The 13,226-nt window shown below is 39.4% G+C and overlaps 1 protein-coding gene across 2 annotated transcripts in view; it reads right to left on the bottom strand.

The window, feature by feature from the left end:
• The window catches only part of LOC121511236 (formin-2), an 87,302-nt gene that overhangs the window by 4,755 nt on the left and 69,321 nt on the right, over positions 1-13,226 (bottom strand). For both annotated transcript variants that reach the window (XM_041789838.1, XM_041789839.1), the window contains one exon: positions 1,977-2,028. In XM_041789838.1, the coding sequence (XP_041645772.1) occupies positions 1,977-2,028 (52 nt within the window). The remainder of the gene's footprint in view (positions 1-1,976; positions 2,029-13,226) is intronic.

The raw sequence follows: 13,226 nt of genomic DNA, 5'->3' as shown, positions 1-13,226 counted from the left end.
CAGGCATGATCAAGGAAAGAGAGGAAGGAAAAAGATGTCTGACAGGGAGACAAAGATACATCTAACAAAAGGGCAAATGAATGTGGCAGGAGATGACACATGTTAGAGTGTTAAATGTGTTGGCCGTTTGCAGTGGATCAATACAGCGGACAGGTTGGGGTCTCTTTGTTTGGAGTGTGCTATAGGAACACATTCCTGGCCAGCAGTAACAGAAGCCTGGAGCCAGTGCTGTCTACTCTCGCTCGGCTTAGATAAACAACACAGACACCGCACAGGGGGGCCTCTCGTCTGCAGCAGGCCTGGCATGATGGCCAGCACCCTCCACACAACTGAAGGAACCAGCAGTCCCAAATATTGACAAAGCACGCCAGATTATATTTCACCTCAAACTCGACAGAACTGCATCATTAATGTGTTTAAATTCAAAACTATGTTTATCTCTCTAATGCTGCAGAAAAAGACTCAATATGAACTCAGGACTGGGCTTCTTCAGATACTGATGCCAGTATCAGCATCAGCTACAACTTTAAATAAGTTTAATGTCAGCAAGTAAGTCAATCAATGTATTGTTTTAGTGGAATGGAGCCCTGACAGGGTAAGCAGCAAAAAGAAGCGGAGATTTGGCTGCAACAACCTGCTCAAGATATAATATCTCACTTATTACAGGATTTTAGCGAACAAACCAACAATTAAGCAGCTGTTTCTGAGTATTTTTGGCAAAAGGTAATCTGAAAAGAACTTAAAAGAACACATTTATTCCTACTGCAATATGCATTTCAAACAAAGTGAGATAGACAGTCCTTTTAAACATGTTTTGCTTTTTTAACATCTGGAACTTTGGTACTGTTTTGTGAGGGTCTAATAAATCAGATTGTTATTTATGTTGAGATTTTAATGAAGGGTACTTTTCTCGGTGCACAGTAAGGTTTTCCTCAATATAATCAAAATGATTGTGGTACAAAAGAATTCACCGTATTCACAGTGAGAGCACATAAAGGCATTTGCTAATAAGACACGGTTGTTTTTTTTTTTTCTTTTTTTAAAGATTTGTTTTTGGGCATTTTCGTGCCTTTATTAGACAGAGGAGGAAAGTGGATAGAGTCACAAACAGGGTCAAGAGTGGGGGAGAGACATGCGGTAAAGGGCCTCAGGTGGGATTCGAACCCAGGCCGCCCGCGTACATGGGGAGCGCCTTTAACCACAAGGCCACCTGCTCCCCACACGGTTGGTCTTTTTAACCAGTCTGAAAACTAGTTTATTTCTAGAGCAAAAAACAGCTTTTTAACATGTGTACGGGACTTCCGGTGTTCTTGCAGCCAGCCCCAAGTGAACACTCATGAAATTGCAATTTTTTGTACTTCATTTTTCAGGACCGGAGGTTGCTGCTTGGTTGTGACACATTGGCCCTGTGATGAATCCTTGGTGCCCTACATGCATAAAATCTATACACACAATCAAGACAGTGTGTGCTGTGCAATTGCGAAGATCAACTAGAAAGCAAGCGATTTGCTCCAGAGTGCTTGCCATGGGTGGAATGCTGAGCAGGCAAACTATATGCAATCTTTGGGCTACTAAGAGGTGGTTCTATCTGCTTGATTGATTTATTTCTTCAGTTTAAGATTAATTTTCTCCCATTAAAATGTATCTGTTACTCTCAGAGTAAGAGGTGCATCCCTAGCAACAGTCTTTCCTTCAAAGCAACATTTGCTATGAAAGAACAACAGACTGAAGCTTTGTGTAGTTGTCAAATCAATCATAACAAGTATTTACACAGCCATGTTAGATAACAAAAATCAACAGTCTGGTATTACAGGGGGATGATTGGTCCAAGCCAGCAAATTTTTAGCTAAAATGCTTATGTCTTCACCAATAATGTGAATATATAAAATGGACTTCTGTTTTCATAGAACTTACATGTGTTTATTTTTCAGGTAAAGGCCTGCAGAAAAAGTTTTAGAAGCATGATTAGTTCTTACACTTTCTGAGTATCCGCCAGCTGCTTCTCTTGTGTTTCCAGTTCAGTTTTGGCTGAAAAAGAAGAAACACATTTTGAGCAGTCATGCGTAAAAACAGGATAATATCAGGATTTTCTTTGACATCAGAAAATACACCTTTCACCTCGAGTGTATAAGAGGAGGATTCCATATGTCACCATTAATTCAATCTACAGTCATGAAGAAGGTCAGAGCTGTGCCACCAGGTTATTAAGTGTTGGACTGTCCTGCAGTTGCACAACTGACAAATGAGGATTGCAGATCGCTGGACAAGTGCTTCTTTGTGCATGGGTTACTTCGAATGGAGATGGATGACTTTGTGTGTGTGTGTGTTTGTGCGTAAGAGGTGTGAGAGTAAAAGAGAGACACAAAACCTGGGGTAGGACACTGTGGTACACATCAGGAGGAACTTCCAGCAGGCCACAACATTTATCTCAGTAGGCTATCAGGATCTCTTTGACTGTTTCTTAAATGATGATATAAGAGAACAGCAGCGAGATGTGACAGCCTCAGGCAGGAAAATGCTGTGTGTTACTACTTATCGAATTTCACATCCATGAGGCTGATTTTTAGTCCGTTTTCAAATATGACAGAGTGGCAGTCGACTGAACCCAGCTGTTTAAATCTTCACTGTGCTGCTGTGACTGACAGAAAGTAACACATTAAATGCTCAGTCCTCTCGAGGTCAATTATTCGCTGCCTTAAACTGTCAAACGATCAGAAATGACCCGAGGCCTCATTGCTGCTTTCCAAGACAGACGTCGACAGAGGATGGGACAGAGAATCTTTCCTGGCACGGATGTGTGCTCTGCTCTCAGCCCGGGAGGATCTGGTTGCTTTGTGTAATTGAAGCCAGAAACACATCTTAAAGATCTCAGACAAACTGTTGAGTCCAGCATTCAACACAACCGGGTTTCTCTCTGCTTACTCTTCACTAACTAATACATTAATGGCATAAATAAGCCTAATTAGAGGCATATTTATAAGATGCAATCAAGTAGCCCCTGTTTGTATGTTTGTATCTCTATGAACCTTTTCACAGTAGCAGTTATTCTTTCTTAACATGACCAATAAACTTTCACATGTCTATGGCATGGATGGTGATTGGACAAACATTCTGTCAGCCACATTCATGACAAGCCAATCAGATTCATACTCATCCATACACATTAACATGTCACTGACGTAGCAGTGAGAAAAATCTGGGGTTAAGAGTTTCATCAACATGACAGCATGAGGTGGGGATTGTACCCCTGACCTTCCAGTAGAGGGATGACTGACTTTACCTACCATGCAACACTACAACTGCCATTAGGTAAAATTAGCCTGAAGATGTGTCTAACTTGTATTAATACATTTATCAAGTGTGTCAGTCTTTGACTTTTCCTTAAAGTTTGTTGTGTAGCAACTGTTGAAAAATGTTTAGATAACTCCAGATTTTTAAAGTGGCCATTATACCAAAATCGCTTGTGGGTAAAATTTACCCGAAAAGAAAGCACTTATTTTCCCTTATTATCATTTCACCCCAGTAGATAAACAACAGATGCTTATAGGTTGTTTGCATTCATGTGATACTGATGATGCGCAGATGCCTGAGGGGGGGCAGGTGACAAACAGCCGTCAGGAATGAATAGATCAGAGCAGTGCAACATCCCTCTCACTTTCCAGTGTGACCACGCCCCCGTTTAGGGGAACACAAACCCTCAGATTGAATGGCTTTAGGTTAGAAAATGTTGGAAACAATGCGATTAAACGCTGTTTTGTTGTGTTTTGTGCCTTGAATGATCAAAAAGCCATAATTAAAGGCATGTTTCATTATATTTGAATGATGACAGAGTGTCAAAGAAGAGTTCTGTGTCTTTTGGCTGAAACTAGAGGAGTAAAGCGGGCTAATGTTGGACCGGTGCTGTATTCTTAATAACTACAGGCTACCGATTCTTCTGTGACAGCAGGAGTTGTAGTCCGTCTGCCTGTTAGCAGCTTTTTCACACATTCACTAACTTATTAGCCACATTCAAGTGTTAAGATCCAACACACACGTGATGTCGGTTTATGACATTTGCAGTCACAAGATGGGACTGTTTGTCAAGTTTGACGGAGGGAGCCTGATCACACACTCATGCACTTCTATAATTTTGTTTATTTCATATTGTTGCAAAGTTTTTTTCATAAATGTCCTACATTTTATGTTCATCTCATTGGCCACTATAGATTTTTGCTTCCAATAACAGCTTAACCATATGGTTTTTATATTATAAGCTTTTAAATCCCTTATGACCCGATCTTTCCCATTGACTACCATTCATTTATAGGGAACATTTCTACACTTAATAAAGTCCCTACCCTTCACAAAAAATGTTTATTTCCCCCACAGTTTAACCAATTTAGCTGGCATGAAGACGATCAATATCCCAAATTACTCATTCCTGTATACCTCCTAGCATAGCTGTGTCTAGCTAGATGAAGGGAGACAAGAGTCTCTCATAAATCTTATAATGAGCTATAGGCTAGCTGAGTCCCTTTAACATAACCTTGCAAAGCAGATGGATACGCCAGTTTCTGTGTTTCTCACTGGCGTATCCATCTTGCACAGCTCCCGTCTGAACCCTTTGGGCCCGGTTAGAAAATGACAGAACCAATCAACGTCGAGGGGCAGTACTTTCAGACACGGCAGAGTCATGACGTAAGGAAGCAGCAACAAGAGGCCAGTGCCGTTATGGCGGAAGACATTAGCGTGGATGCTGCTAAAGCGCAAGTTTTATCAGAACTTCATGACATGTCTTCATTATAAGAAGAACAAAAAACAGCAGTGAGTTGTTTTCTTTTCAAAAATGTCAAAAGTCATGTACTGACATGTCTACAGTTGCCATGGTTTGTGTTATGCAGTTATCTATGGAGTTTACTCCTCTCTAGTGGCTATGATGTCACTCGTTTGTTGCTCTGATTGGCCCTTAAAGATGTGACAGACAGAACGTTCATCCAATCAGCCTCCAATTTTTTTTTTCTATGGAAGGTTTACCAGATGTGTAAAGCAAATCCATTTGGTGTGTCAGGATACCTTTAACAGCTTTTCACCTTCTTTTTTGTCATAACCATGCCTTGAATGGAAACGGTGTTATGCTATTAACCAAATAAAGCTTGTTGGGTGAGTAACCAAGTAATGATGTGCCATTCATGAATGAACCTGTTCTATGAAATGGCTCTTTAATGTGAACAACAGAAGCTAGCTCCTGTTGGAGTGTCAGTTTCTTTTCTTCCATTTTTATATAATTTAATCAAAATTTACAAAGCCAATCTGTTACCAAATGAAGAACAGATTGAGAGCCAAACGACCAGCTCTTATTAATGAGCTTAGCCAAATGATCCAGATCTCTAAAAAGAGGCAGGTTTCCCATCACAGACTGGACATGTGAAGAAAGACGTGCAAAATTAAGGTTTAATGTGTTAAACTGTGGCTAACTGTACAGAATTAAGATAGACCACCTTTGTGGAAATGGACCATATACAGTCTTGTGCTTATGTTTTAAGCATGTAGTGTGCTAAGGATTCAGTACGGGGCCTGATGAGGGAGGGGATTGGGGCAAGAGTGAAGCTCTGCACATGCCGACACACGTGTCGCTCAGCAGTTAAGGTCAAGCTCAACAGCTTTTTGTCTCTGCCTTTTCACCCCTGGTGATACACCCAGAAACCACTGGCAGTTTTCAGCCTTCAACATGGATACAACAAAAACAGCCACTCATTATTATGCAATGTTAGTAGATGTGCTAAATTCTTTAATTGATAAAGAATCTGGTGGTGGGGAAATTTCAGGACTGAGCAATAAGTCTGAAGATGATTTTGGATGAGATCCTGTTCTCTCTGTGTGGTTAATCAACTGTTCATGTCTGTGGTTTATTAACTGTTATTGATCAGCATCACTATTGTGAAATAATTTCATAAAACACTGAAAATGTACTTTCAGAAAACCTTAAACTCTCCTTAATTGGAAATTTAATATCACTTTAATTCAAATGTTTTTTGTACCAATAACACTGTGATTACATAAGGAAATGTGAGCCAGTGAGGGCCAGGATGACTGGCAAATGTTCTTTTCTTCTTTGAGGTGTTAAAGCATTGTGCGTTTAATAGGCTTTTACCATGACAACTTTTTTTTTTAACTGAAAAAATATTCATAGTAACTTTATCCTTGAACACGATGTGATGTTCTCAGCAGCAGAGTTGTAGTTGGTCGAAAACAGAGGGAGGGTTTGACATCAGTCATACTAATCTTCATGTCCATCAGAAACAGATTATCACATGGCCAGCGCTCTCTTTCTAGTCTCAGTGACTCCATCAAAGGCCTGCATGCATGAGAATTTGTGAAGCGAGCGAGGAAAATCGAGCTAGACCAAACAGCCGAGCTCCAACAAGTCCGCTCCCACTGTTATTCTGTGGTTAGTTTCATGGTCAGAAAATAAACAAAAGCGGTTTAAACAGTGGAGCCAGAAACAGTTTAACCCCAGGCCCTTTTAGAAATTACAGAAATAACAAAAATAAGACATTTGGCTGTTGTTCTTTTTTCACCACCACAGTAGAGGAACCCCAAGAATCTCGTCTGGAGCCTTGTGAGTCACATGTCCGTGTTACGGTGCTTACATTCTGCTCTCTGAGGGAAAAACCTCGTCATTTGCATCAAAGAGAGAGCTCCCATATTTCTCTCAAACACACACAGAGAAAGGGAAACGAGAGGGGGAGAGGTGGAAATGGGAGAGATTCTTTCATCTGCAGACTTCCTTTAAAAATGGACAGTGAGCATTACCGCGGAAGAACATATGCTATATATTATACTCTCATCTGAATACAAAAGCAGTTGGAAGAGAGGCCTGTGACTGTGAGCCGGCTCCGTCAGAAACATTGGTCACAGTCAAATCAATGTAGCTGGGGTCAGAGCCAACACTACATAAAGAATGATATTTGACTTGTTATGCTAAAACTAAGTCTCACACCTTTGATGTGAACCACAGGACTCCAACACTGTTGTTCTGTAGATGTCAGGTTGGGCAGAAAACAGCATGAATGTATGACATCTGGTGGACATAATGGATAAACAGGGCTACATTTTATTGGATTTTGCTATAACAATATGTGGAACAAAAATGTAGTAGTAGTTTATCTCATATCTGTCTCAAGTTGGTCTTTATGTGTCCTCAGGAGATTCAAAACAATGTTAGTATTAAAGCATTAAGATGTAAGTACTGACCAGATTTTACCATCTCCTCTTATTCCTCCATTAATCAATCAATGGCAGCGTAACTCATAATATGATACCATACAATATTAAATGCAGAATAACATGATGTCAGTGTGCAGATTTTCTGTGTTAACTTATTTTGCAAGACAAACATAATGATACAAATTAATTTCACAGTAAGCCTGGAACACTTCAAAGACTTGACCAACTTTGAAAATCTAAGACTCCAAAAATGACAACAAATAACATATTTAAACAGTTGCAAAGTGTGTATAATGCAACAAGATGACCAACACACTACACACTAACAGATTCATTCACCAACAGCAGTCTTCACTCTCAAACCTCAAATCTTATGCTATCAAATTTGACTTAGGCTGGCCACACACTAGACCACTGAAATAAGGATAATTTCAAAGTATTTGTCATGTCCAATCCTCTGAGCACACACACTAGACCAGGGGTTCCCAAACTTTTTAGCCCATGACCCCCAAAAACTGGCGTCAGAGATCTGGGACCCACATCTTCCCTTGAACGGGCATTGAACAAAGCAACATGTTCAAAACTTGCATTTTAAGTACTTTTTTATAATTTTTACTTGCATTAAAGCAAAAATAGCCCTTAAAAATACATTTTGAATTCATTATTTTTTTTATTTTGATTTTGAACTCATTTTAACAATATTTATTGATACAATAGATACAAGTTAGGATTTTAAATCATATGAAATTTCTCTTTGTTTAATGGAAAGCATCCCGTGACCCCCTTTCACTGTCTCGCGACCCTCCTGGGGGTCCCGACCCCCACTTAGGGAACCACTGCACTAGGCGGCTCAGCAAAATCTGCAAACCACTGGAGACCACACACCTGCTCACCAACCACCAACTTCACAGTGAAGATTCCCAACACACGATATTTGACATAATCTCATGAGCTCAAATGTGACTTTAGAGTAAAAACAAACACGGATGACTGTTGAAACCCTCTTGCTGTCCACCCACAACAGGCGGTCCAGGCATGTGTGACAGTTGCAGCAAAAATCTTTAAACAAAGAAATTAATCAGGATGAAATCCTTGCTGGAATGAAAGTACAGTTAGGTTTATGTTTGTGAGCTTTGAAAGTATGTAGCATCCATCTGGTGATGCATCCATCTGCTCACTCTCATTGGTTGTTCTGTTGGAGGCATTATGACCAAGAATCATAATTATCAAACATGTTTGATTCTTATGATTCAAGGTCTGGGAGGCTCTGATGTGATTTGGAGCAGTAAAATAATCGATACCACACACTTGGGGATTATTCAGACAAATAATCATTTGTCACCCATGATCATTGGGGGAGGCAAATCTGGTTTAAAATCGGCAGTATGTGGCAAGCCTTAAGAGTAAACTAATTAAATATGGCTAGCTGTTAGCTACAAGTACAGCCAGTGTGGTAGCAATTTTGATCCAACTCTTCTATATTTTTACAGGACATATTTTTGCCACAAATAAATGGTTGTCCATTTCTTAAACTTGATCTAACTTTAAGCCTCATCTTTTCTATAGTTGCCATGGCTGTGTTTGTTATGCTTCCTACTCCAGTCAGCTTGCTTCCTGATAGTCTGTTGATCCGTTCTCCATGACAGCCCACAGAGTAAATGCCTAACTATCCTCTGTGCTCCACCCACACAACTAGATATGATTGTAAACACTGATGATTTCAAATCAGGGTGTTCCTAGTAGTTTTTGTGCAGATCAAGGAAGGTAAAATCGCTCTGCGCACCAAAGTTCAATATGACACAATGATTCTTAAAATCATAGGGTCATTTGGCCTTCTCTTATTTTGGTCAGAAGGGGGGAATCAGGCCCAATATGAGCTTGATAATCTTGTAGTGCATATCCTATCCTCATTGAAGACCACAAAATGTCCTTTCAGAGGAGCAGCCAATCACACCCTCAACCTCTTTTCAGTACTGTACCACATCATCCAGCTTGTACTTTTATCCTGCTGTCAGCTTCTACTTTTGCTGATTAACTTCTGTTCCTGTTACCATCTCTTGCGTCACGACTGAAAGGAATCAAGAAGTAGTAATGAAATTAGTCAGAGGAAAAATCAGTTTGGAGCGCTGCTTCTCTAGAAATTAAACATCATTACTTAGCAGCAATTTAACCATTGTATCATAAAAGTCAGAATTTAACTGTACTGATAATTTGTCCCATCCCTATCAAATACAGCAGCTTGATAAGGTGCATTTGAGTCAAATGATGGTAGGTGTCTTGTTTAATTCTTCGCTGCTGTCTTCAAGCTTGTTGTTCTACTGTTTGTATGTATAACTGCAAAAGTCTGCTTGGGGTGGAGGTTGGGGCAAAGGATTGATCAAAAAAAAAAAAAAAAAAAAAAAGAGTTCAATCCAAACAAACACGACTTTCATCAGCGTAACCTGGTTTTGATTCCCATGTGAAACATTTGTCAGTGCTGATCTCTTTGAAGAATATGTTAGTTACACAATGAGCAAAAGTATGTTACGCTCTTTAATAATTCAATCCAGCATTTTAATGGCAAAACTAAACAAACTAAAGTTTGCAAAACATGTGAGTATTGGGTAATTTTTATTATTATTTTTTTGTTCAGATTTCAAACTTCCTGCAAGGCACTGCACATTCTGAACTCATGTTGTAAGAAGTGCAATGCATGACTATTTATATATATATATATATATATATATATATATATATATATATATATATATATATATATATATATATATATATAAGGCCACTTGGTCCTATTTATCACTTTAATACTATAATAATGAACTATTCTGCTTTCAATGTAACTGTTTTTAACTATGTTGATGACAATGCAATTGTTCTGATTAATGCATATCTATTTGTTTCTGGTGTTTTCTCCACATCATTGAAAATGAGGGCAGACACTGTAATTCTTTGAGATTAAAGAAAGGTTGAATGAATAAATGAATGAATTTATCAAAAATAAATCTGGAACTTAATCCGCAAAAGAAGCTATCTAAATTCTTCACACCCTTAACAAATGCCATACTGGTGATGGAGCTGGTCTGTAACGATCTGGTGCTGTTAGGGTACTAACTAATCTTAGCTTTGCCAGCTAGCTAATGTGCTTCTAGCAACAGAAGCATATTTTCATTAAACATTAATGTTGTCATGTAGGTGCAGTTTACATGTGAAAAATCATCATCTTTACTGTAGAAAACTCTTCAGTATTAGACGTCTGGTCTTGAAAAGTTAATATTTATTAAAAAGAGTAGCAGCTAATGTTAGCTGAGATAGATAGCTGACAGCAGCCACAATACGACATGAAAGGAGAGCCAGAAGAAAAAAAAATAGGCAGTTTAGTCATCGCCTCTGGTAAGGGCAAAACAGCAGTGTGTAATTTGGAACAACACTACCCTATTAGGGTTAATGCTATACTCCACTGAAGTACAGATGCATCCATAAAATTATATCAGGTTAAAGTTTCTTTTTCTAGTGATTTACTTTAAAAAGATCAGTTTTAATAAATTCTAGACTCATCTCGTAAAAAGTGAAATATTCCATGATTTTTTTTTTTGTGTTTTAATCTTGATGATTACTAACCTGACACGCCAGATGGATTTGTTTCACACATCCATCTGGAAAACCTTCCATAGACTGCGTTTGGAAAAGGGCAGAGCCTTTGAAAAAAAACTCAGAGGGTGATTGGATCAACGTTCTGTCTGTCACATCATTACAGGCCAATCAGATCAACAAAACACCCCAAACCGGGTGCTACTGACGAATAAACTCCATAGATAGCTGCATAATGCAAACCATGGCAACTGTAGACATGTCAGTATGCGACTTTGTTGTTTTTGAAAAGAAAACAAGTCAATGCTGTTCTTTGTTCTTCATTTAACAAAAAAATGTAGTCAAGTTCTGATAAATCTTACACTTTAGCAGCATCCACGCTAATGTCTTCCATCATAATTGCACCGGCCTCTTCTTGCTGCTTGCATACGTCATGACTCTGTCCCTCGACGCTGATTGGTCCTGTCACTTTCTAACCGGGCCCAAACAGTTCAAATGGAAGCTTTGCAAGATGGATTTGCCAGTAAGAAACACGGAAACAGGCGTATCCATCTGCTTTGCAAGGTGAGATGATTACAGCTTACAGCTCATGAAAATCAAAAATCCAATATCTCAAAATATTACAGTATTGTGGAAAAGTCCAATTTGCAAAGGTTTCCTGAGCCTTTTTTTTTCTCTCATTCTGTTTCACAACCACAATCACAGGGAAGACTGCTGTCTTGACAGATGTCCAGAAGACAGAAATGACTTGTGTTTCCAATACATGGGCCACATGTGGCCATCAAACAAGCAGGAGGGGGATCCACCATGTCATTCCTAAAGCCACAGAAGGCAATTTCTGAAAAACAGGCTGTTCTTAGAGGCTGTATCAAAGCATATTCATGAGAAGTTGACTGGAAGGGAAACTGTGAGGGAAAAAATGCACAAGCAACAGGGATGAGCTCAGCCTTCAGAGGATTGTCAAACAAAGCAGATTCAAGAACTTAGGGGAGTGGACTGAGGCTGGAGTCAATGGATCAAGAGCCACCACACACAGACAGGTCCAGGAAATGGTCCACAAGTGCGTCCCTAGTGTCAAGCCACTCCTGAACAACAGACATCATCAGCTTCCCACCTGGGCTAAAGAGAAAAATAACTGAACTGTTGCTCAATGGTCCAAAGATCTGTTTTCAGATGAAACTGAATTTTGCATTTCATATGGAAGTCAAGGTCCAAGAGACCAGAGAAGCACTGAATCTAATGTGCTTGATGTCCAATGTTTTCAGTTCCACAATCAGTGAAAGTTTGTTGTGCCATGTCATCAGCTGCTGTTAGTTCATTGGTCTTTATCAAGTCAAGAGTCCACTCTGTCGGCTATCTACCAAGAGATTCTAAAGCATTTCATGGTTAGAGGTTAAAATGGACTCAATGAAAGATGAGTAAAATATTTTTAAAAGTGATTTATCAAAATTAAATCACCTCAGCGATTCTAAGAAGAACAGTCTCTGATTGGCCTTTCTGCAAATGGCGTCAGTGTTGAAGTCAAAGGTCAACTTATTATGGGGCCTAAGTATTCATAGTGCCTCACTGTCTCCACAGCAGTGCCATTTATCAGTGCTGGTGCAGGAATAGGTCGGTTTGAACAAAAATCAATTCACATTTCTTTTGTCTTGGACACGCTGAGATGCAAGTAGGAGTCCTGGCACCATTTAACAAAACTGTCCAGAATTGTACTGTGGCTCATTTCATGGTCCTGCAAGAGGCCGACAATAACTGAATCATCAGCAAATTTATAATTGATATGTCAGTTGTAACATTCATGAAGTTTAAGATAATATTTGAAACATACTTTGCCATGTTAACATTCTGACATTAGCATTCAGTTTTGAGCACAGCTGTACTTCCAGCCTCACAGAGCCATTAGCAAGGCTGAAGACTTTTAGTCTGTTTGGGAAAAGGAGTAATGGGAGAGGAAGTGCTCATCATTTTCAATCACTTCATCATCACTGTTTAAGCAGCCCTCTCAGTAAACACTTCATTGTGAAGGTTTATTTTATTAACTAATAGGAGAGAAGGAGTGACTGAAGGAGAGGAGAGGTCATGTAAGTCATGTGGTGCTTGTAATGTGTCTCTTTCATCAGACAGAAAAAAAGAAAAGAGCCATGTTATTAGAGAAGTAAAGCAGGCTGGAAGTAGAAAAACAAAGCAAGACAGGAACTAAAGGAAAATCATTAACACCAGAAAAAAAGCTGAATAAATGACAAAAACATGTCATGACGTCAAGAGCTTTGAGTGAAAGGGATCAGGTGCAGAACAAGTCGCTTTTATTCCAGCCCCTCAGGCATCAGCTCTGTTCTCTGCAGCCAATTTACCAGACTATGACAGGTTCAGCCTCGGCCATCCTCAACCCCCCTTTGAGCCAGGGCAAGACTTACTCTGTTTTATGCAGCAGAGAT

Source organism: Cheilinus undulatus, linkage group 6 (assembly GCF_018320785.1).
Source record: "Cheilinus undulatus linkage group 6, ASM1832078v1, whole genome shotgun sequence".
In the NCBI taxonomy this organism is placed as follows: Eukaryota; Metazoa; Chordata; class Actinopteri; order Labriformes; family Labridae; genus Cheilinus; species Cheilinus undulatus.
The sequence above is the reverse complement of the archived record's forward strand: the minus strand, read 5'-3'. Positions and strand labels throughout refer to the sequence as shown.